Below are 26,179 nucleotides of genomic sequence, written 5' to 3'. Positions count from 1 at the left end.
AAAGTGTGTTGCTGTCAGAAAAAAAATGCCATTTTCTGTAATACAAGCAGCGTTTATGCAATCTAGAGTTGGTTTAATGATAGTTTGTGACTCTCCTGTCTTAAATGATATAATGCGTAATCAAAACTCCAGATAAAACTGTAGTGATTTTGTAAAGAGTCAATTTTTATTATAGTCTGTGCTACTGTTTGGGAAATTTCTACTAATTTCCTGTCTAATTCATAGATATCATACAAAACAGGAATACAAAAATTCCTCTGGGAAAACTTATCAGGGATGCAAACAGCATTCAAAGCGGTTATGAACTCTTACACATACCCAGTGAAGTGACTGGCCACAGGTGGTACACAGAGATGAAACAAATCCTCCTACATAATTTGTACCTGTTTATCTGTAGCCCTTGCTCTGTTCAAAGTGCTGAATTTATACAGGCGCTCTCAGCTCTGAAAACACGGGAGGGCGGGGGGGGGGGGTAAGGGGAGGGGGGTTGGGAGCTGAAGTTACACTCTGCAGAGCTCAGTATGAAAAGCTGAAGCTGACACAGACTATGTGCTGGAGATCCCTCCCCGTCACCTTTTTTTCTCTTGGTGTCAAGAAAACTTGTCAGAAGTGATTCATGCAGATAGCAGAGGAAGAAGGCAGCAGACAGAAATGACAGTTATTGCTCTGGATTGAGAAATCTACACACTATAAAAGGAAATGTCAGAGGTTTACACCTGTCAAAAGTTGTTTATGGACACGAAATAAAAATGAAAGGATAGAAAAATGGTTTTACCTATGCATAATTCTGCTAGTACAGTAATATTATTGTTGATTCTGTAAACCCTGTTCATTGTCTTGACAATAAAAGTTGTTTGGATTTAAAAAAAAAAAAAGAAAACTGGTTTTATTATTACGACCAATAGTTACTGATCATATTTACTGAATGGCTCATGTTTATTGGTGAAGGATTCTAATATTTTCCATTGAACTGATGCTCTTAAGGCCAATTATAAAAGGGTCTAATGCTCCTTTAGTCTAAGAGGATGTAACATGGAACAATTCTTGTTGTATTCCTTGTTTCAGCAGAAATAAATCCATATTGTTACCAGTCCTGGTATTCGTGAATGGTCCCAGGTAGACGTTACTATTCTATAGAACCACCTACCATCAGAGGAGGGGAGTACAGAGCTGTGGGGGAAAGAGACTTAGTTCTGAGTATTCAGAGGGCTAAAAAGGAGGGCTGGGGGAATTTTGTTACAAATATGATCATGTACTGTTCCATGCACATCAACAGCTGCGTTTGAACTTTGCAGCTGGTGCGCAGTGTAAATACAGTGATGCTGATGTGCTGCTTCCTCTTTTTTTTTGCAGACTTTTTTGAAATATAGCAAAGTGGCATTTGATTAGGTTTTGTTGGCTGCAGCACTGTGCAGTGCAATGAATGGTGTCATTCTGTGCTGAAAAAAGTACTGCATGCCACACTTTTTTTCAGCGAACTCCACCGCATGATGATGGCGTGAAATGGCCTGATAGGAAGCAAGGTTACACCAATGATGGGGAATTATTCCTCCCACTGTCATCAATGATGTAGCACTATTCCTCCCACTGACACCAATGAAGGGGCACTATTCTTCTCACTAATACCAATGATGGGGCACTGTTTCTTCCACTGACACTAATGAAGAGACACTATTCCTCCCACTGACACCAATGATTGGGCCCTATTCCTCCCATTGACAGTAATGATTGGGCACTATTCCTCCCACTGATACCAATGATTGGGCACTATTCCTCCCATTGACACCAATGATAGGGCACTATTCCTCCCATTGACAGTAATGATTTGGCACTATTCCTCCCACTGATACGAATGATTGGGCACTATTCCTCCCACTGATACGAATGATTGGGCACTATTCCTCCCACTGACACCAGTGATGGGGTATTATTCCTCCTATTGACAACAATGATGGTACATTAGTACTCTCTAATTAATAATACCAATGATGGGGCATTGTTTACTCCCAGTGATGCCAGGGCGCTTTCTTCACCCACTGGCCACAATCCAGCCCCCCTAAAGTTTGAAGGACAGTAAAGTGGCCCTTTGGTTAGAAAGTTTGGAGAACTCTGCTCTAGACAGAAACAAGCAAGTAACCCTCTCTGTGTCGGCACAGTCACATTGCAGGGCAGGCCTTTACTTTTCCTAGAGTTGTGCTTTAATTTTGTTTTTGGGTTCAGATACACTTTAAAAATCACATGAATACCAGCAAGGTAAAATCTAACAATGATATTGTTAGGAAATGTTGGGTAAATCTAAGATTCAGAAAGATCTGGATTTACTGGTACACTGTGGAGTCAAAATAGCTTGCCATCAGCAGCTTCTAGAACTAGCTAAATATTCCCTGGGTGGTGAGAGTGAACCAATCATAAACCATCTATAGCTGTCTAATGCACCTTGTAGTATTGGTGTGGCTTCAGTAAACTGATTTCTGATCAGTTGCTGTGGTCACTGCATTAAGTGCCTTGCTTATTGCACTGGTGATCAGAGCAGATCTAAACCCTAACTTGTGGGGGTATTAGTACTGCCACTGACCACAAATGTGTGTGATGTAACATAGTACTACCACTGACAACAATACCGGATGTTATCATGACAGTCACTGTCACTAATGTGGGGTTTATTTTTCCTATGTCTGACACCAATGATGAGAGTTATTATTGCATTCACTGATACAAATGCTGGGATTTTATTGTGGCCACAGTCAAAAGTGCTGCAGGTTATTATTACAGCCTTTAACACCAATGCTGGGAGTTATTGTTGCATCCACTGCCACCAATACTGGTGGTTGTTATTGCTGTCACCAATGCAGGGGGTTATTGTTGCATCCACTGCCACCAATACTGGTGGTTGTTATTGCTGTCACCAATGCAGGGGGTTATTGTTGCATCCACTGACACCAGCACTGGGAGTTATTACTGGGGCCATTGACACAAACGATAGGGGTACTATTGCATGCACTGATACTAACACTGGTTTTTTTTGCAGTCACTGACACCAACACTGGAGGTTTTGATTGCAGCCACTGGCACCAGTTCTGAGGGTTACTATTACTGTCACCCATACCAATGAAGGGACTTGTGTGCACTGCAATACGTAAAAAAAAAAAATGCAGCAGGACCACAATTTTGCATCTTTGAGATGCGTTTCAGCTCATTCATCCAGAATGGGCTGCCTAACTTGACACAATACTCCTCAATACACGCTGCCTATGTGGGGCGCTCTTGACATGTCAGGGGCCACATTTGTGACCTTCTATCATTTTCAAATTGACCACCACTGATAAAAAGTATGTCTGTGCCATAATAATGATGGATTTCTTTCAGCACTTGTTTGGCATATGAATAAATATGGCCTTGAACGGTGAAAATCACAGTCAAGTATCGTAACACGAAGTAAGTGTGCTGAAAGGACCTGCCTTTCCTTCCACAGGAAACTCAACGTGCCAAATGCTGCATGAACATTTGGAAGACAGTCAAAGTTTTTTTTTTGCACAGGTTAATTGAAAAGAAAGGACTGTATTATATTTAACGTGCAATGTAGACTTAATTAGGGGTTAATATGCCAGATAGTATTAATTATAACTTTCTAAAATAAATATTAAAAATATACTTTTTGCTAGGGTGGTTCTCAGTATTATGGATGGCACTATTAAACAGATCACAAATGTATTGTTAGACTGCTTCTTTCTTCTTACATAGTTTGACAGGAATCAGTACTACAATCTTTACAGTTATTAGAACCTAGGCATGCAGACTGCTTCTACAAACATTTGTGAAAGAATGGGTCGCTCTTAGGAGCTCAGTGAATTCAAGTGTGGTATAATAGATGCGGCGCTATATCACAACTATAATTATGCTGAAATATCCAAGGTATATGTGATGATTAGGTGACTAATAAGAAACCACAAATATTCTGTCACAAACAGAGTGACATGCAGTGCAAAACAGTCTTAGTGACAATCCCTCTCCTTCAAAAGGTGCTTCTTCCACGCGCTGATAGTGAAAAGGTAAAGCTGTGCACTCACCAGATGCACAGTTTATCTGTGCATTTAAAGATGAACTCTTTTCCAAATCCACCGATTATTTCTTAAAGGTCAGGTCAGGCCAGATATTCCTTCCCCTGTTGTATTGCTGACAATCCACGGTCTCTCCTTTAGGTGGCTCTATAGGTGATAAGTGACTCACCAAGGGCCACAAAAAAAGGAGACCAATAGCGTGATACCGTTTCAAAAAGGTTTGGATTTTATTTCCATACAGTATACAGGTAAAGGGAAAAAAACACACTGACCATGAGGTGAATTTAAAAGATGGCCGCCGGGACCTCCATTGTGCCGGCGGCAGAGAGATAGTGACGCTGTAGCTCCTTCCCTGACGCGTTTCGTGCTAGTCGCACATCATCAAAGGGGAAAGCTTCAGCCTGAAGCTTTCCCCTTTGATGATGTGCGACTAGAACGAAACGCGTCAGGAAGGAGCTACAGCGTCACTATCTCTCTGCCGCCGGCACAATGGAGGTCCCGGCGGCCATCTTTTAAATTCACCTCATGGTCAGTGTGTTTTTTTCCCTTTACCTGTATACTGTATGGAAATAAAATCCAAACCTTTTTGAAACGGTATCATGCTATTGGTCTCCTTTTTTTGTGGCCCTTGGTGAGTCACTTATCACCTATAGAGCCACCTAAAGGAGAGACCGTGAATTGTCAGCAATACAACAGGGGAAGGAATATCTGGCCTGACCTGACCTTTAAGAAATAATCGGTGGATTTGGAAAAGAGTTCATCTTTAAATGCGCAGTTAAACTGTGCATCTGGTGAGTGCACAGCTTTACCTTTTCACTATCACCGCGTGGAAGAAGCACCTTTTGAAGGAGAGGGATTGTCACTAAGACTGTTTTGCACTGCATGTCACTCTGTTTGTGACAGAATATTTGTGGTTTCTTATTAGTCACCTAATCATCACATATACCTTGGATATTTTAGCATAATTATAGTTGTGATATAGCGCCGCATCTTTTATATTCATATGTTTGCGAGGTTTTTGGTATACTTTTTTGATGCTTGGCTGCTTCATTTCATTCAGAGCACTCACAACTTTCTCTTAAGTGTGGTATAATGATAGGTTGCCACCTATGCAATAAAATTATCCGTGAAATTTCCTTGCTACTAAATATTCCACAGTCAATTGTTAGTGGTATTATAACAAAGTGGAAGCAACTGGGAAAAACAGCAACTCAGCCATGAAGTGGTAGGCCACCTAAAATGACAGAGCGGGGTCAGCGCATACCAAAGCGCACAGTGTGCAGAAGTTGCCAACTATCTGCAGAGTCAATAGCTAAAGACCTCCAGACTTCGTGTGAATTTCAAATTAGCACAACAGTGTGTAGATAGCTTCATGGAATGGGTTTCCATCGCCAAGCAGCTGCATCCAAACCTTACATCACCAAGTGCAATTCAAAGAGTCGGATACATTGGTGTAAATCACGCTGCCACTGGACTCTAGAGCAGTGGAGATGTGTTCTCTGGAGTGATTAATCATGCCTCTCTGTCTGGTAATCCGATGGACACGTCTGGGTTTAGTGATTGCCAAGAGAACGGTACTTGCCTGACTGCATTGTGCCAGGTGTAAAGTTTGGTGGAGGGGGCATTATGGTGTGAGGTTGTTTTTCAGAGGTTGGGCTTGGCCCTTTAGTTTCAGTGAAGGGCACTCTGAAGGTGTCAGCACACCAAGACATTTTGGACAATTTCATGTTCCCAACCTTGTGGGAACAGTTTGGGGATGGACCCTTCCTGTTCCAACATGCCTGCGCACCAGTGCACAAAGCAAGGTCCAAAAAGACATGGATGAGTGAGTTTGGGGTGGAGGAACTTGACTGACCTGCACAGAGCCCTGACCTCAACCCGATAGAACCCCTTCGGGATGAATTATAGCAGAGATTGCGAGCCAGGCCTTCTTGTCCAACATCAGTGCCTGACCTCACAAATGCTCTTCAGGAAGAATGGTCAAACATTCCCATAGACACACTCCTAAATCTTGTGAACAGCCTTCCTAGAAGAATTACATAGTTACATAGTTATTCTGGCTGAAAAAAGACAAAAGTCCATTCAGTTCAGCCATCTAAAAAAAAAAAAAAAAAGTTATAATCCTACACCCATAGTTGATCCAGAGGAAGTCAAAAAAACCCAGCAAAGCATGATGCAATTTGCTCCTTCAGGGAAAAAAATCCTTTCTGATCCCCCGAGAGGCAATCGGATATTCCCTGGATCAACTTTACCTATAAATGTTAGTATCCAGTTATATTCTGTGTATCTAGGAAAGAGTCCAGGCCTTTTTTAAAGCAATCCACTGAGCTGGCCAGAACCAACTCTTTAGGGAGTCTATTCCACATTTTCACAGCTCTTACTGTGAAGAAACCTTTCCGTGTTTGGAGATTACATTTCTTTTTCCTCTAGACGTCCTCTGTGATGACCTCAGGGTGAATAGCTCTACACCGAGTTCACTATATGAACCACTGATGTATTTATACATGTTGATCATATCCCCCCTTAATCTCCTCTTCTCAAGGGAGAATAAATTCAGTTCCTCTAATCTTTCCTCATAGCTGATCTCCTCCATGCCTCTTATCAGTTTGGTTGCCCTTCTCTGTACTTTCTCCAGTTCCCCAATGTTCTTTTTGTGAATTGGTGCCCAAAACTGAACTGCATATTCCAGATGAGGTGTTACTAATGATTTGTACAGGGGTAATATGATATCTCTCTCTCTGGAGTCTATACCTCTTTTAATACAAGAGAGGATTTTGCTCGCTTTAGAAACCGCAGCTTGGCATTGCATGCCATTATTAAGCTTGTGATCTACCAGAACTCCCAGATCCTTCCCCACCATGGATTCCCCCAAGTTGAAGCTGAATTTGAGTTGAAGCTGTTATAGCTGCAAAGGGTGGGCCAACTCAATATTGAACCCTACAGACTAAGACTGGGATGCCATTAAAGTTTTGGCAATATAGTGTGCGTGTATATATATATATATATATATAAGGGGCAGACTGACAACTCATGGGGCCCCCGGGCAATAGGGGATCATGGGGCCCCTGTGTCCTTGCCCAAACTCAAAAAAGCCTATGAAAAAGATACCAGGGGCATCTCATGGGGCCCCCTACTGACCCCAGCCCTCGGGCAGTGCCCGAGTTTCCAAATGGTCAGTCCGCCCCTGATATATAGTATATTGCACAATAGATCTATTTAGGGTTGTAAAAAAACCTATATATGCTTTATAATGGCAATACTACAGTTTATCCCTGTAGTTAAACAATTACTTTTGTGTTTCCTAAATTTATAACAAAATTGATTTAATAAAGCACAAACACTATCTAAACAGATTATACTGTAGCTCATAAAATCACCTACTGATCCGTATACAGTATTCATTAGGCAGACATTAAAAAAGCTATTAGAGATCATATAACTAACAGATCACCTAATCAATAACCATCATTATCAACTATAGAGCACTTGGTAGAAGACAAAAAGGTGTACTGTAACTGTCACACTATGTACACTTATAGAAATCCAAAACCCAGCGACTATCCCAAACCTAGAAATCATGTTATATGTAGGGACGTATCTGGAACTTTTTGTTCCTATTTACCTGTAATTAACTAATAACTTTTGGTTGCTGCAGTTATATTATTAACATATCAAGTACTATTTAGAGATAATACTACATTTTATATAAGCAAGAATAGTCAGAACACTAAGCAATTTCTCATGCAAAAATGGCATAGAGAACTACATGAAAATTAAAATAGGACATTTGCAAAAATATAATAGTTTGTACAGGAGACCCTTCTCTTCTACTTTTAAACTGTTGTGCAAAATACTGTAAATGTAAAGTAGATACATATGCAATCCATTCAAAGTGAACAAAGATTTTTGCAAAAACGTCAGCTGCCATGATAGCAAGCATATTGTACACTGTGTGTTCGGTCTTTTCTCTTTTTTTTAAATTTCTTTATGGCCTTTTGGTAGGAGACTGTTTCAATAGGAAATACGATACAAAAATTTAAAAAACAAACAAATACGAACCCTTCAAAAACACCAGCTCTTCCTACTTCACTAGTTTGGAAGAACCAGAAACAATGTTCACAATATGTCCTATTAATCAGTTCATGAATCAATCAGAGTGCCTGGGCACAATTGTATAACAGATAAAAAGACAAGCTGTGGAATAGGGGATATAGAAGGCTCTCTTTGATTTATTTTGGTCTTTTGTTTTGCTTTTTCATTATGTAGTGGCTAAGAACAAGTATGCAGACCAAGAGTCCAAGAGTTATGACTTAATTCTGCCTTCATTGGCCGCATACTTATTTCAGGTCAGTGACTCAAAGTACTGAAGCCAGAGGGAGCCAGGAAATTATCTTTGTAGAAGGAAATTAACAATGGCAGCCTCCATATTTTACTCAGCTCAGGTTTCCTTTAAGTCAGCAAAATATAAAAATATTTTTAAAAATAATTAATATTAAGGATCATGCAACCAAAACATAGTTTAAAATTATATTGTATTTCTCTTTTTTCTTTCTTTTCATTGTTTTTATGGTGTATTGTCTTTGTAGTATTGGGTGCAGTTGTATCTGTTGTATTTATTTATGTTACACAAGCATTGCCTGTTTGTTAATCTTTAATCATTTTGTCCCTATCTCCATCCTGAGCTAGAGCATGATCTATGTAGTTAGTCCCTCCCTTCTTCTTCCTACTTTAGCCTCCATTCATAACATGTTCTGTATTCTGCTGTAGCTAGACACTGTAGAGGTTAGTAAAACTGGAGAGTACAAAATCTGGTGCAACTCTGCAAATCAGATTCCAGATTCTGAGTGAACCAGTTCTAGTGACTCTAGCCCACTATGATGTCTTGCCCTATTTGATGTTCATCTGTTATGATCTGCACAAGTTTTTGGATTAAAGCTTTCTACGATCTGCAAGATGTCATTTGGATCGAGTCACTGTCTGCCAATCTACTGAGACTGTAAGTTATGCTAACTCAGTTATAGAGATCATGCTTTCAGTGCTTTGATTTAAACAGAACAGTATTTGTTACATTTAAAAGCTTGATACAAATATATTAAAAAAAAGCATAATAATATTGTATATTTCATTTTTGGTACACATTTGAGACATAAATGACTTTTATGTTATATCTCTCAGGGGTGTTGTGGTCTACCAAATAAAGGGGAACTCTCTAATAAGATGTAAGATGTTGGTAGGTAACTACCAGCCCAGCAGACTCTACTTTATGGTTGGCATCTATCCCTGTTTTCCAGGGATAGTACTCATTTTGAGGGGTCTGTACCCAGCAAAAAAAGGAACCTGGAAATGTTCCCAGCATCAGCAGCATAGCTAGGTGGAGGCACTTGGAGTGTGCCCTAGGATGGTCAATGACGATATACAAAGTGCAGGATCATGTGTCCAGATAAGTAAACATGAAACTGCAATGAAACTGTGGGAGGGGCACAGGAAGAGGGTTGGTTTTTATTATTGCTGTCAGCTACTGTACTTTGTTAGTTACCGTTTCCCTTATTTGTCAAGCCTGTTAGTTTTATTTGCATGTATATTGTATCAGAATAGAATTATTCCCTGTTTGTCCTAGAACTTGCACAGCCTGCAGGTTAGAATATGGCCTTGTCCTCTTTATACAATAAAATAGTGTACACAGAGCAATGGTGACTTGCAAAGTGCAGTAATATAAGGCATCCAATCAGATATTGATTTGAATGGTTGTTGTACATAATTACACCTTGCTATGTATAAAGTTGCATAAAATGGTTTAACATTAGGGTGGGATAAGCTACATTCCACTGCATAGGACAAACAAGGAAGGAAGCACATGCAGGCTAACCTGTACAGATCTATCCATATGTTTCTTCTTGACACCTTCAGGACATCCCTCTTAATTAAAATCTTCTTGCCTCTTATTTAAAATCTTTTCTTTTGTCTTCATATGTTGAATTATTGCCTCTTGCTTAAATGTCTGTGCCCAATTGCTTGAGGGTGTGTAAAAAATGGAGTGTGATTGTATGGGTCTGGTTACAAATGAGGGCGTGTTTTTTTGGGTGTGGTCAAAAGTGGGTGTGGCCATCAAGGTACACCAAATTTTATTTTGAAAATCTGGTAAACATATCTACTATATACTTAAATACTTGTCAGTTTGCTTTCCCTTTAACAGCACTCAGATTACATTTTTTTACATCACAATCAAGCTTTACTTTTTTAATAATGCTGCTATATTTAAAAGGCTTTCTACTTTTAACAGACAATTCAAAAGGTATTTATCCTAGCAGTTGCCCCACACTCTCCCTATTCAGCAATAATTTCGACTTGCTGTTTCACTCTTTAGCTACTGTCATCACCTTTTTTAAAGCACATCTTAACTCAGTGGTTTTAGTTTTGAATAGAGGAAGGGTTCCAACCCCTGTCATGTTTTTACTGCATCTGTGTTTTTGGGAAGACTCCTCACGTCTGTCTTAGGATGGATAATTCACTAGAATGGGATGTGAGGGGAAGACCTCCATCACTTAGGTGTACTTAAGTGGCTGGATGGGATGCACAGATGTTCTGTGCTTGCACATGCAAGCAGTCCCTTTCCTGTCAATTGGGAAGCAGAAGGTACATGGACACTGCTGCTGCTCCCAATGTACTGGCATCTGCAGGTGCCTGAATGCAGACAGGGTGCAGCCATTGTGTCCCAGTTGATATGACTGGGACTTCCAGCACATACAGTACATGCATGGAACACCTGTGCTTCTTGTGAAGGCAAAAAGCTGGCCTCACATGGGTGTACACATAAGTATACCAATGTGAGTTAGTTCTAAACCGTGAGCGCATAGTTAAAGATAGGTGTAATAAAAAATTACAGAACTTCTAACCCTTGCCAACTTTATCCAAAACTAAAAAAACATTTTTTAACTAGGCACAAACGTTACTTTATATTTTTTTTCTTCCTGATCTCTAAATAACAAATATTATTGTACTTACTTTTCTCCAGACATATATTTTCAGTTGCAAGGTTCCCTTTTTCATCCATTTCTAGTCTTTTCCATGAGTTGGGGTGTTTCATTTTAACTACAACCTTCGTCCATTGTTTTCTAAGGAATAAAGAGGTGTTTTCAACCTCAAGAAGGCCTTCATTTTCATGGCATGTCCATACAGGTGCCTTTGCACAGTCTATAAGGATTGCTGGACGAGAATGTGAGGGAGAAGATAAGGAGACGCTTAGGCACTTTGAAGTTTTCAATTGTAGTAGCTTCCCTTCTTCTGTCCATTTCCATTGCTGACTGCGATGTGTTGCATTGCATCTTCCGACATTCACAACTTTACCTCCAATAATACATACGCTCTTCTGCTCATCAAAAATCTGAAAGCTCTCTGAAAGAGAAAAAATATATCAGTGTAACCAAACAACACATAACATGAAATATATGAAATATAATAGTAATGCTGTTATCTCTATTTCACCCTCTACAAAAAACCAGCAGCAGCAAACATTTCATCACAGCCAGGATCTGGCTAGAGGATCAGCTGGTAGGCCCCAATTTTCTATGCTCATAGAGCATTGTTCAATGGGCCACCACTCACTACCCTTGTTTACTTGAGAATTGGTAGCAGGCCTACAGCTGACTATGGGACAGGTTTAAAAGGAGAAGTAGGGCCAAAGCTCGTTTCCTGTGGGTTACACTTTGCACTTTGCTCTGCACTCCTGTGACCTGCTTTAACATGCTGTAGGTTGACTTCCCAGAGCCAGTGCAGACTCTGGAGAGATCCTGACTTTAATGTTGGGGTCCACCCAGATGTCTGGACCAGAAGCTGGCTCAACCTCTCAGCGAGCTGCTCCGGTCCCTCATTCCCTTCCACAGCGTTGTGCTCCAGTAAGCATTGGAGGGGCAGATTAGAGAGCTGGTGACTAACAGTCACCTGCACTCTGCTCAGAGAAGACCAAGAACTGAGCGATCAGTGATCTTTGATTGCTCAGTTCTTTGTCTTAGAAGCAGTGAGAGACAGATACAGCATTGGACACTTTCCCCACTGGACCACTAGGACTTTTTTTGGGGGTATTCAGGCCTGAGAAAGAGGCCATAGGGGGCCCCACAAATTCTAATGGCAACCCTGCTTAGAGTCAGCAGCCAGCCACTAACCAACATAGCTTGGGGGTATTTTTATAGCCTACCACTGACCACCAATAGTTCTGACCACAGTCTTTATTGTCTCAAAAACGTTGTCACTGGCTATTTCATTAAGTTATTCTTTAAATTGTTACTAAACCCACAACAGTAATATCAGTCTGTATATGCAGTAAAGCATGCTTGTTATACTCACTGTGGGACCTAAAGAGTTAATTCTTCATGTTGTGTAAAAAGGATGTTTTAACCTGTCTTTGATGCTCCCCTTCTTTCAGTGTCTCCTAAATATCCCCTGATAGAACATTGTCATGGAGTCACTCTGCACATGCTCAGTTTGGTGTGTATGGCTAGAGAGGTTTTTTTTTTTCTTGGGAGAGTGCATGTGATCAGCACAGTGCCGATCAGCACTGTCCAGACAAGGGTTCTGCATCCTCCTACAGGAGAATGAAAACTCCTCCTATAAGCTTTAACCAGTGCTCTGCTGGATACTGATAGAAGTCACAAGACTGCTCTAACTGCTGATGAGAAAAGGTATTTAGCAGTTTATATTTGCTAAAATAATTGCATTTCCATGTTCTGTGTACTGTGGGAGAACAGATATAGTGAATGCAGGGTCCTGGGTTTTGTAACGCTTTAAAGTAGGCTGAAAAGCATATGTATTAAAAAAAAGAATTGTGTTGAGTGTTGTATGTGCCTATTAGACTCTGTGTCACCACGGTAATTAAATCATATTTTGTGGGTACAAGAACCATGGCATATGCATGCTGTGTATACAGCAAATATAAGCAGTACAGTACAGTAAGTAGACTCTGTACTGTGAGTACTGCCCCTTGAAGACCCTCCACTGTTGGTGCAGTTTGGCCACACCTATCATTCGGTATGGCAAACTGTGTGCGCATTCTGCTTTACTACTCTCCTAGGGAAGGGGGAAGGAGGGAGGTGAGCACCTGCATCTATTCTCTGGCCAAAAGAAGCCCTGATGACACTGATTGTGTTGGCTGACATTTTTACTGTTTGGTATTAGTGGCACAGGATCACAAGATGATAAGTTAGCAAGTGCATCGAAAATGGTTTCTTTCACTGCGCAAGACCAAAAGTGCCTGAAGGGACATCCCCTCTCCCTCTTCTCTCTCTTTCTTCCTCTATCTCCTTTACTCTCCCTCTCACTTTCCCTCTCTTCTTCCCACTTGCACTCCTTTTTTTGCACTTTTCCTCTTACATTATACCCCCTCCCCATCACTCTCTGTTATTCATTTTCTTTTTCTCCCTGTCATTCCCTCTCACACTCCCTTGCTTGTACTTTTTCTCACCCTCACTCACTCTGGCAACATATTGTCATAATTGACTGTTTGTTGCCTCTGTATTGTCAGGATTGCCCATTTGTTGATCTCACATTGTCATAATTGCCCATTAGTTGCCTGCCTATTGGATTGCAATGATAGCCTATTTGTTGCTCATGTATTGCTTATTTTTTCCTTGTGAATTATGAATTTAGCACTGTTGTTTAGAGCAGCCTTTCTCAACCTGGGTGCCCAGGCACCCTGGGGTGCTTTGAGGTTTCTTCAGGGGTGCCTTAGCAAAATGTCTAAGAATTGCTCAGAACTTGTATACAAGCCAGCGGGTGGAACAAGCCTGCCTTTTAGTTACACAAAGTCACAGGTTTTCATTGTGCACCATAAAGACCTTTGAGTCCTGACAACCAGTGACATCATCCGTTGATAAGGAGGATGTCGGTTGCCGGCACAGCATCTAGTTTGCCCTCCCCTGCCCCTCTTCATCAGTGCTGGGGTCACATTTGCTTAGTGATGGAGAAAAACTGAGGGAGAAGAGAAACATTGGAATACTAGTCAGTACCAGTGTGCAAAAGTGTGTCTGCTTTGGAAGAATAAATCGCCTGTAATGTCAGGTGTCCCACATATGTGGATGTTGCTGCATTATATAAAACTGTTAGATAAGTTTTTCACATTTTAGAATAGGATGCCCTTTTAAAATTATGAACATTCTTGAGGCACCCCATTTTAGAATGGGGTGTCTCAAGAGTCTGTAATTTTAAAGGGTGCCTCGGGACTGTCCATAATTTTAAAGGGTTGACTTGACTGAAAAAAGGTTGAGAATCACTGGTTTAGAGGACCATATTTATCTCATATTTTTCCTTTTCCATGCCCACTTACAGTGATCTGCACCCACTATTTGCAGTGGAGCACTTTGCCTACAACTATAAAGATTACCCCCTATTGTAATTTCCTGTCACTACAAGGGTAGTGACAGTAAAAACTATAACTTTGCTATCCAAAAAAATTAATGAAATGCAAAGGGTTGTTTGATTTTTAAACACTACATCAGTAACTGACTGCCCATATGCTGGATCAAGAGACATGAAAATGCTCCTACTGCTCTAAGAAATCATATGTAACAAAAGCAGTGGACAAATATCTAGATAAAATGAATGATACAGAGTCTGTAATTGCATATTCCCCTTATATAATGTCATCTTACACATGTTTTCAGAACTCCTTTTCAATGGTGATAACCACAAATATGATGTGATATAACAGCTATTAAATTCCACATTGTAATTCTTCTCTTTGTACAGTCTTGTAGCTTTGTTAAAATGATACTTTTGTGTGGTATTCTGTTGATACTGTGCTGAAGTATAATAGTAAGACTGCATTCTTCAGAGCCCTGTGTACATACAATACAATGTGGCTTCTAAGATGTTGCAAATCGCAAGATAAAATCAGTGCACTTTTCAACAGAAAAATGACAGAATGAACATTTATAGTGGAGCTATTACAACACTTAAGCATTGATCCAATGCCTGGACAGACTCAATACATTACATTGTTACATTTTCATGGTTTTCTTTGTTTTCAATATTTGTCTAAATACAAGTGTCCTCATAAAGTAAATGTTTAGGAGTTTTAGAATTTAAGTATATGTACATTGCACTCTTGACACAGTAGTGCAAGCTGGGATTGGACGGACAGACTCTTGATTGGGTGGGAATAATCATATGTTGTATATAGAGATGAGCGAAGTATTCAAAAATTCGATTCGGCTGATTCGGCGAATTCGCGGAATAAATTCAATTCGAGTCGAATATATTCGCTGCGAATTTAACTTATAAAAAGGGTGTTTCTAGGCTTCAGAGAGCCTTTATATTAGTGCAGAACACTGTACCTTTAATTTAAATGCCCTTGGAGTCTGCTGGGGAAGAGAAATAATACTGTCAGTCAGTATGACATGCAGATGAGTGCCGTCGATCTTAGAATCACCGCACACTTCCCTCATTTGGGCAGTCACGGGGCCAAAACCAGAGTGTGGAGCCACAGTGTGGCGGTGGAGGCAGCAGCAATGGGAGGCCATACAGCACCCTATGACAAAATGGAACCCACCAGCAGTGTGAGGAGACCTGAAAGTGGCACATGGCAGAGTGTGGCGATGGAGACAGCAGCAATGGGAGGCCGTACAGGGACCCATGAGACACTCTGGACCTGGCAGCAGCATGAGGAGGCGGTACGGGGGCCCATGGCAGATTACGGGCCTGGCAGCAGCAATGGGAGGCCCGTAATCTGCCAGCACCCTATGACAAAATGGAACCCACCAGCAGTGTGAGGAGACCTGAAAGTGGCACATGGCAGAGTGTGGCGATGGAGACAGCAGCAATGGGAGGCCGTACAGGGACCCATGAGACACTCTGGACCTGGCAGCAGCATGAGGAGGCGGTACGGGGGCCCATGGCAGATTACGGGCCTGGCAGCAGCAATGGGAGGCCCGTAATCTGCCAGCACCCTATGACAAAATGGAACCCACCAGCAGTGTGAGGAGACCTGAAAGTGGCACATGGCAGAGTGTGGCGATGGAGACAGCAGCAATGGGAGGCCGTACAGGGACCCATGAGACACTCTGGACCTGGCAGCAGCATGAGGAGGCGGTACAGGGGCCCATGACAGATTACGGGCCTGGCAGCAGCATGAGGAGTCGGTACGGGGGCCCATGGCAGATTACGGGCCTGGCAGCAGCAATGGGAGGCCCGTAATCTGCCAGCACCCTATGACAAAATGGAACCCACCAGCAGTGTGAGGAGACCTGAAAGTGGCACATGGCAGAGTGTGGCGATGGAGACAGCAGCAATGGGAGGCCGTACAGGGACCCATGAGACACTCTGGACCTGGCAGCAGCAAGAGGAGGCGGTACAGGGGCCCATGGCAGAGTGGCGAAGCGTAAGCAGCTTAAATTGAAGGCCATACAGAGGCCTATGTTAAAAATAATAACATGTTTGGGGCATGATTCATGGCGGATTTAGTCAGTTGTGTCAGGAACTGGTGGTTTGAAATCCAGACTAATCCACGCCTGATTCATTTTCACAAACGTGAGTCTCTCCACACTTTGGGTGGACAGTCGTGTCCTCCGCGGAGTTACAATACCTCCTGCCGCACTAAACACGCGCTCCGATGCCACGCTAATGGCCGGGCATGACAGCCTTTCAAGGGCAAATTCAGCTAGTTGGGGCCAAAGGTCAAGTTTCGTTGCCCAGTAGTCAAGGGGATTGTCTACCTCGGTTGGCAGGGTGCTGTCCAAGTAGGCCCAAGCCTGTTGTTTGAGGTCCTGCTCCAGGTCCACCTGATGCTGCTGCTGCTGCGGCTGGTTAGTAGCAAGCAACCGAGCATGCTATGGGCCATTTGTGCCAAGGAATGCGAGGGACTCCCTGCCTCCATCTCCACAGCATACTGCCACGGTGCGTCTGGGTCCTCTGTCTCCTCCTCCTCCTCTACCAGATGCTCCTGCTCCTCCACTCCTGTCCGCTGAGTTAAAAAACAACCCATTTCACTCAATAATTCCTGAGCACCAATGTCCTCCTCTACCTCCTCCTCTTCTTCCTGTCCTGCCCCCACAGGGGTCATGTGGCGTTGAGATCTGTGCGCCACGTCTACCGCACCCTGACCAGCCATTGTTAACAGCATTTGTTCCAGGACGTGCAACAGAGGAATGACGTCGTTCATCCCATAGTCCTGCCGACTCACAAATAGCGTGGCCTCCTCAAAGGGCCTGAGCAAGCGGCAGGTGTCACGCATGAGCTGCCAATGGCTGACATCGAAGTTACACAGGGGAGTACCTTTATCCGCTTGTAACATCAGGAAATCGGTGATGGCCTTTCGCTGTTCGTAAAGGCGGTCTAACATATGTAGGGTTGAATTCCACCTTGTTGCAACGTCGCAGATCAGGCGATGCTGTGGAATTCCGTTCTGCCGCTGCAGCTCAAGGAGGGTGTGCTTTGCAGTGTAGGAATGGCTGAAATGCATGCAAAGTTTACGTGACATTTTAAGGATGTCTTGCAGTGGGATGGTGGATTTTAGGAACCGCTTGACAACCAGATTGAACACGTGAGCCATGCATGGCGCATGGCACAAACTTCCTTGACGCAGAGCAGACACCATGTTCTTTCCGTTGTCGGTCAACATGGTTCCAATTTTCAGTTTGCGCGGAGACAGCCATCTGTCGATTTCTCTGTTCATTACACTCAGAAGTTCCTCCCCTGTGTGACTACGTTCGCCAAGGCATACCAGGTGCAGCACAGCATGACACCGTTGCGCCCTGCACATGTGATATGCCGGTCGGGTAATGGGACTTGGCACGGGGGTGGTGGCTGAGGACACGGCGGAAGAAGAGGTGGTAGAGGCGGACATCTTTTCTGGACCAAGGACGTGCAAACGTGGAGGCAAAAGCGGCGTGACCTGTCCAAGTTGCTGGTGCGGCTGTGACAGCACCACGTTCACCCAGTGGGCCGTAAATGACATGTACTGTCCCTGACCGTAGTTACAGCTCCACACGTCGGCGCTGCCGTGCACTTTGGCAGAGACCGACATGCTCAAAGACTGGCCCACCATCTCTTCTACATGTGAATGCAGGGCTGGCACTGCCTTTTTGGCGAAGAAATGCCGGCTTGGCACTCTCCACCGCGGCTCGGCACAAGCCATCATTTCTCAGAAAGGTGCTGAGTCCACCACTTGGAAAGGGAGGGACTGCAGCACCAGCAACTTGGACAGGAGGACGTTCAGCTTCTGCACCGTCGGGTGCGTGCTCGCAAACTGTTGTCTCTTGGAAACGGATTCCAAGAAAGACTGCTGACAGAATCCGTGAAGAGGAGTAGCAGGAGAAGGAGCATCTGAACGAGCGGAAGATGCCAACGAGCGACAACTCCTCTCAGCAGAGGTGTTGGAGCCTTGACTGGCTGATAGAGGGCGATTGACGTTGGGTGACGGAGCAGGTAACGGAGCGGGTGATGGAGCGGGGGCTGGGGCAGGCAGAACCGCCGTATCTTTATCACGGTTTTCCCAGGCCACCGAATGGCGACGCTGCATATGCTGACGCAACGCTGTAGTCCCAACTTGGGCCCCCTGGCCACGCTTGACTTTCTGGCCACATAGTCGACATACGGCTATGTTTACTTCCTCGGGCGGCTTGACGAAAAATTGCCACACCGCCGAATAGGAAACTTTGCCCCCGCTACTCCTCACTGGCTGACTGCTACTTCCTCCGTGCACACCGGCACCACTACTGGCCGTGGTGGTAGGCTGCAGTGGAGCTGGTGCTCTACTCCATGGCCGTTTGGCTCCACTGACACTGCTGCGACCCTGCTGCCTCCTGGGCAACCCACCGACTGTTTTGCTCGCTGCCAAGCTGGCACCCTCTTCTCCTGATGATGCGGAAGCAATAGCCTGATGACGACGAGGCTGCCAAGTGCGATCAGCCTCATCATCATCAATTAGGGTCTCCGCCTCACTACTAGCCCCCTCGGCTGCGTGTGGGTCAGGAGACAGACCTGTCTCTAGACCGGCTACCGAGCCACTCTCCTCGCCAGTACTTCTTCGCCTGGCTGCTGAAGAGGCGGATGTCTCTCCCCGTTCCTGACCGCCCTCTGTTAGCTCTTCCTCACTGTACAGTGGGGCTGAGCCCACAGCATGCGATACTTCGCTTGGTGAGGGAACACCAAAGGACAGGGGCAGGTAGAGGACACGTGATTTCAGTGGGCTTGCTCCCGGGCCATGCCAACTAACGGTTGTGTCTGACGTACCCACCGACCGTTGGCTGTAGGTGTCAGAGGTGACCTGGGAAGAGGAAGACGACCGAACCAACCAATCGCTGACGGCAGGGTTGTCGGTGGAGACACGACCGCTGGATGACACCGGGAGCACTGGCCTCTGGCTGCGACTAGTGCTGCCTCGACCCCTTCCTCTGCTGCCACGTCTGCTCGCTCCTGAAACATTGCCTCCTCTGCCACTCCTCTGCGTGTTGTCTGACATACTCTTTAATTCAACGATTCTGTGTCCCTGAGTAACAATTCTGTGTCCCTCAGTAACGATTCTGTGTCCCTCAGTAACAATTCTGTGTCCCTCAGTAACAATTCTGTGTCCCTGAGTAACAATTCTGTGTCCCTGAGTAACAATTCTGTGTCCCTCAGTAACGATTCTGTGTCCCTCAGTAACAATTCTGTGTCCCTGAGTAACAATTCTGTGTCTGTCCCTGAGTAACAATTCTGTGTCCCTGAGTAACAATTCTGTGTTCCTCAGTAACAATTCTGTGTCTGTCCCTGAGTAACAATTCTGTGTCCCTCAGTAACAATTCTGTGTCCCTCAGTAACAATTCTGTGTCTGTCCCGGAGTAACAATTCTGTGTCCCTGAGTAACAATTCTGTGTCCCTGAGTAACAATTCTGTGTTCCTCAGTAACAATTCTGTGTCCCTCAGTAACAATTCTGTGTCCCTGAGTAACAATTCTGTGTCTGTCCCTGAGTAACAATTCTGTGTCCCTGAGTAACAATTCTGTGTCCCTCAGTAACGATTCTGTGTCCCTCAGTAACAATTCTGTGTCCCTGAGTAACAATTCTGTGTCCCTGAGTAACGATTCTGTGTCCCTCAGTAACAATTCTGTGTCCCTGAGTAACAATTCTGTGTCCCTGAGTAACAATTCTGTGTGTGTCCCTGAGTAACAATTCTGTGTCCCTGAGTAACAATTCTGTGTCCCTGAGTAACGATTCTGTGTCCCTCAGTAACAATTCTGTGTCCCTGAGTAACAATTCTGTGTCCCTGAGTAACAATTCTGTCTGTCCCTGAGTAACAATTCTGTGTCCCTGAGTAACAATTCTGTGTCACTGAGTAACAATTCTGTGTCTGTCCCTGAGTAACGATTCTGTGTCCCTGAGTAACAATTCTGTGTCCCTGAGTAACAATTCTGTGTCTGTCCCTGAGTAACAATTCTGTGTCTGTCCCTGAGTAACAATTCTGTGTCCCTCAGTAACAATTCTGTGTCCCTCAGTAACAATTCTGTGTCTGTCCCTGAGTAACAATTCTGTGTCCCTGAGTAACAATTCTGTGTCCCTCAGTAACAATTCTGTGTTCCTGAGTAACAATTCTGTGTCCCTCAGTAACAATTCTGTGTCCCTCAGTAACAATTCTGCGCCTGTCCCTGAGTAACAATTCCGTGTCCCTGAGTAACAATTCTGTGTCCCTGAGTAACAATTCTGTGTCCCTCAGTAACAATTCTGTGTCCCTGAGTAACAATTCTGTGTCCCTGAGTAACGATTCTGTGTCCCTCAGTAACAATTCTGTGTCCCTGAGTAACAATTCTGTGTCCCTGAGTAACAATTCTGTGTGTGTCCCTGAGTAACAATTCTGTGTCCCTGAGTAACAATTCTGTGTCCCTGAGTAACGATTCTGTGTCCCTCAGTAACAATTCTGTGTCCCTGAGTAACAATTCTGTGTCCCTGAGTAACAATTCTGTGTCTGTCCCTGAGTAACAATTCTGTGTCCCTGAGTAACAATTCTGTGTCACTGAGTAACAATTCTGTGTCCCTGAGTAACGATTCTGTGTCCCTGAGTAACAATTCTGTGTCCCTGAGTAACAATTCTGTGTCTGTCCCTGAGTAACAATTCTGTGTCCCTCAGTAACAATTCTGTGTCCCTGAGTAACAATTCTGTGTCCCTCAGTAACAATTCTGTGTCTGTCCCTGAGTAACAATTCTGTGTCCCTGAGTAACAATTCTGTGTCCCTCAGTAACAATTCTGTGTCCCTGAGTAACAATTCTGTGTCCCTCAGTAACAATTCTGTGTCCCTCAGTAACAATTCTGCGTCTGTCCCTGAGTAACAATTCCGTGTCCCTGAGTAACAATTCTGTGTCCCTGAGTAACAATTCTGTGTCCCTCAGTAACAATTCTGTGTCTCTCAGTAACAATTCTGTGTCTGTCCCTGAGTAACAATTCTGTGTCCCTGAGTAACAATTCTGTGTCCCTCAGTAACAATTCTGTGTCCGTCAGTAACAATTCTGTGTCTGTCCCTGAGTAACAATTCTGTGTCCCTGAGTAACAATTCTGTGTCCCTCAGTAACAATTCTGTGTCTGTCCCTGAGTAACAATTCTGTGTCCCTCAGTAACAATTCTGTGTCCCTCAGTAACAATTCTGTGTCTGTCCCTGAGTAACAATTCTGTGTCCCTGAGTAACAATTCTGTGTCCCTGAGTAATAATTCTGTGTCCCTCAGTAACAATTCTGTGTCCCTCAGTAACAATTCTGTGTCCCTCAGTAACAATTCTGTGTCTGTCCCTGAGTAACAATTCTGTGTCCCTGAGTAACAATTCTGTGTCCCTGAGTAACAATTCTGTGTCCCTCAGTAACAATTCTGTGTCCCTCAGTAACAATTCTGTGTCTGTCCCTGAGTAACAATTCTGTGTCCCTCAGTAACAATTCTGTGTCCCTCAGTAACAATTCTGTGTCCCTCAGTAACAATTCTGTGTCTGTCCCTGAGTAACAATTCTGTGTCCCTGAGTAACAATTCTGTGTCCCTGAGTAACAATTCTGTGTCCCTCAGTAACAATTCTGTGTCCCTCAGTAACAATTCTGTGTCTGTCCCTGAGTAACAATTCTGTGTCCCTCAGTAACAATTCTGTGTCCCTCAGTAACAATTCTGTGTCTGTCCCGGAGTAACAATTCTGTGTCCCTGAGTAACAATTCTGTGTCCCTGAGTAACAATTCTGTGTTCCTCAGTAACAATTCTGTGTCCCTCAGTAACAATTCTGTGTCCCTGAGTAACAATTCTGTGTCTGTCCCTGAGTAACAATTCTGTGTCCCTGAGTAACAATTCTGTGTCCCTCAGTAACAATTCTGTGTCCCTCAGTAACAATTCTGTGTCCCTGAGTAACAATTCTGTGTCCCTGAGTAACGATTCTGTGTCCCTCAGTAACAATTCTGTGTCCCTGAGTAACAATTCTGTGTCCCTGAGTAACAATTCTGTGTGTGTCCCTGAGTAACAATTCTGTGTCCCTGAGTAACAATTCTGTGTCCCTGAGTAACGATTCTGTGTCCCTCAGTAACAATTCTGTGTCCCTGAGTAACAATTCTGTGTCCCTGAGTAACAATTCTGTGTCTGTCCCTGAGTAACAATTCTGTGTCCCTGAGTAACAATTCTGTGTCACTGAGTAACAATTCTGTGTCTGTCCCTGAGTAACGATTCTGTGTCCCTGAGTAACAATTCTGTGTCCCTGAGTAACAATTCTGTGTCTGTCCCTGAGTAACAATTCTGTGTCTGTCCCTGAGTAACAATTCTGTGTCCCTCAGTAACAATTCTGTGTCCCTCAGTAACAATTCTGTGTCTGTCCCTGAGTAACAATTCTGTGTCCCTGAGTAACAATTCTGTGTCCCTCAGTAACAATTCTGTGTTCCTGAGTAACAATTCTGTGTCCCTCAGTAACAATTCTGTGTCCCTCAGTAACAATTCTGCGCCTGTCCCTGAGTAACAATTCCGTGTCCCTGAGTAACAATTCTGTGTCCCTGAGTAACAATTCTGTGTCCCTCAGTAACAATTCTGTGTCCCTGAGTAACAATTCTGTGTCCCTGAGTAACGATTCTGTGTCCCTCAGTAACAATTCTGTGTCCCTGAGTAACAATTCTGTGTCCCTGAGTAACAATTCTGTGTGTGTCCCTGAGTAACAATTCTGTGTCCCTGAGTAACAATTCTGTGTCCCTGAGTAACGATTCTGTGTCCCTCAGTAACAATTCTGTGTCCCTGAGTAACAATTCTGTGTCCCTGAGTAACAATTCTGTGTCTGTCCCTGAGTAACAATTCTGTGTCCCTGAGTAACAATTCTGTGTCACTGAGTAACAATTCTGTGTCCCTGAGTAACGATTCTGTGTCCCTGAGTAACAATTCTGTGTCCCTGAGTAACAATTCTGTGTCTGTCCCTGAGTAACAATTCTGTGTCCCTCAGTAACAATTCTGTGTCCCTGAGTAACAATTCTGTGTCCCTCAGTAACAATTCTGTGTCTGTCCCTGAGTAACAATTCTGTGTCCCTGAGTAACAATTCTGTGTCCCTCAGTAACAATTCTGTGTCCCTGAGTAACAATTCTGTGTCCCTCAGTAACAATTCTGTGTCCCTCAGTAACAATTCTGCGTCTGTCCCTGAGTAACAATTCCGTGTCCCTGAGTAACAATTCTGTGTCCCTGAGTAACAATTCTGTGTCCCTCAGTAACAATTCTGTGTCCCTCAGTAACAATTCTGTGTCTGTCCCTGAGTAACAATTCTGTGTCCCTGAGTAACAATTCTGTGTCCCTCAGTAACAATTCTGTGTCCGTCAGTAACAATTCTGTGTCTGTCCCTGAGTAACAATTCTGTGTCCCTGAGTAACAATTCTGTGTCCCTGAGTAACAATTCTGTGTCCCTCAGTAACAATTCTGTGTCTGTCCCTGAGTAACAATTCTGTGTCCCTCAGTAACAATTCTGTGTCCCTCAGTAACAATTCTGTGTCTGTCCCTGAGTAACAATTCTGTGTCCCTGAGTAACAATTCTGTGTCCCTGAGTAATAATTCTGTGTCCCTCAGTAACAATTCTGTGTCCCTCAGTAACAATTCTGTGTCCCTCAGTAACAATTCTGTGTCTGTCCCTGAGTAACAATTCTGTGTCCCTGAGTAACAATTCTGTGTCCCTGAGTAACAATTCTGTGTCCCTCAGTAACAATTCTGTGTCCCTCAGTAACAATTCTGTGTCTGTCCCTGAGTAACAATTCTGTGTCCCTCAGTAACAATTCTGTGTCCCTCAGTAACAATTCTGTGTCCCTCAGTAACAATTCTGTGTCTGTCCCTGAGTAACAATTCTGTGTCCCTGAGTAACAATTCTGTGTCCCTGAGTAACAATTCTGTGTCCCTCAGTAACAATTCTGTGTCCCTCAGTAACAATTCTGTGTCCCTCAGTAACAATTCTGTGTCTGTCCCTGAGTAACAATTCTGTGTCCCTGAGTAACAATTCTGTGTCCCTCAGTAACAATTCTGTGTCCCTTAGTAACATTTCTGTGTCTGTCCCTGAGTAACAATTCTGTGTCCCTGAGTAACAATTCTGTGTCCCTGAGTAACAATTCTGTGTCCCTCAGTAACAATTCTGTGTCCCTCAGTAACAATTCTGTGTCCCTCAGTAACAATTCTGTGTCTGTCCCTGAGTAAGAATTCTGTGTCCCTGATTAACAATTCTGTGTCCCTGAGTAACGATTCTGTGTCCCTAAGTAACGATTCTGTGTCCCTAAGTAACGATTCTGTGGCCCTAAAGTCTCTCTGGCCCTAACTCTGTCCCTAATACAGACAGGTCTGTCTCTCTTGAATGACCGCAGGCTAATGGAGAATTGTAAGATGGCCGCAATTTATAGCTCCACCATTACACAGTGCTGGCTGGCTGCTGATTGGCTAATGCGATCACATGTCATGAATGAATGCATTATGGGTCAGCGCGCCTTGTCTGCGCGCCTTCCCAGAGATCCCCGCTCCGTCGCCACACATGTCGCCGCCATTTTTGGGAAAATTCGATTCGTGCATCCGAAGTTGGCTAATTTTCGGATTCGGCGCGAATCGAATATTTCCCAATATTCGAAACGAATTCCACTTCGCCATGTTCGATTCGCTCATCTCTAGTTGTATACTCTCTATATACAAGGAGAAGGAATAGAGGGTTACTCCTGTGATTTCTATTGAAACATTTGAATAGCACAAACTATGCTACTCATTTAAAACGTAACGTTTGAAATGTATGTCCAGCCAAAACCTTTTTCTGGATAGCTTTGGATACAATAAGGAAGAATTAAAACCCTTGTCAGGTTTTTACTGCTATCTGGGGTTGCATTCGACTGATTTCCCCTAACTTCCTGTCCAATGGACTATGGTTTCAGAAAGTGAGGGAAATGAGAACATAAATAAAAATGCTTTTGTAAAGTAGGGGAAAACCAAAACCCATTTTGGATTCTTTTTCCTGTGTCCTTGTTTAACATTTTTCATCAATCCTGTTCCAGGATAAGTAATATGATCAGGGTCGGTACGAGGTGTGGGCAGGAGGGGTGGGCAGGAGGGGTGTCCCCCCCTCACTGTGCACATGCTCCAGATCAGTTGCTAGCAACCAGTCGCCACAGTTTCATGTCTGCTCTGACAGCTACTGCTGTGATACTATGCTCCAACATGCCCACTCTTCACTCATCTGCCCACAGCTAAAACAAAAAACACACTGTGCAGGGGCAAATACCTTCTAGCTACAAGAATGTAAGAGACTGGCCATGCAGGGGCAATGCGCACTCCATGCCAACCATGGGCAGTTGGAGCAGGGCTGCAAATAATATGCACAAGGTGGTTAGCTGATTCTATGGTATGTATTAGGAGAGGGGCACAGTTCTGCATCCATCCCCTGGGTGCTGGACGATCCCGTCACCATATTATCTGTAAAGTTGATCAGCAGGCACTGATGAAATGAGATTCCAAAATTGGTATCAGGTAGGAAGAACCATATAGGAACTTATGCTGATGTTTGTTTTGGTCACATCAAAACTGCTTCTCTACTCATACAAGTCAATGGGAAACCAAAAGCAGCTTGAACCAGGTACAGCGGATATAGAAAAGAATCACCACCCTTTAAAGTAATCCCATTTTGTTGCTTGCAGCCTGAAATGAAAACAGA

The 26,179-nt window shown here is 43.7% G+C and overlaps 1 protein-coding gene across 1 annotated transcript in view; it reads right to left on the bottom strand.

Moving 5' to 3' along the window:
• PTPRB (protein tyrosine phosphatase receptor type B) overlaps positions 1-26,179 on the bottom strand; it is a 197,046-nt gene that overhangs the window by 160,895 nt on the left and 9,972 nt on the right. The window contains exon 2 of the mRNA XM_089674108.1: positions 11,061-11,450. Within this exon, the coding sequence (XP_089530234.1) occupies positions 11,061-11,450 (390 nt within the window). The remainder of the gene's footprint in view (positions 1-11,060; positions 11,451-26,179) is intronic.

Source organism: Staurois parvus, unplaced genomic scaffold (genome assembly GCF_062004578.1).
Source record: "Staurois parvus isolate SC_StPar_1 unplaced genomic scaffold, SC_StPar_1.0 ptg000147l, whole genome shotgun sequence".
NCBI classification, from domain to species: Eukaryota; Metazoa; Chordata; class Amphibia; order Anura; family Ranidae; genus Staurois; species Staurois parvus.
This window is presented reverse-complemented; position numbering and strand designations above follow the sequence as displayed.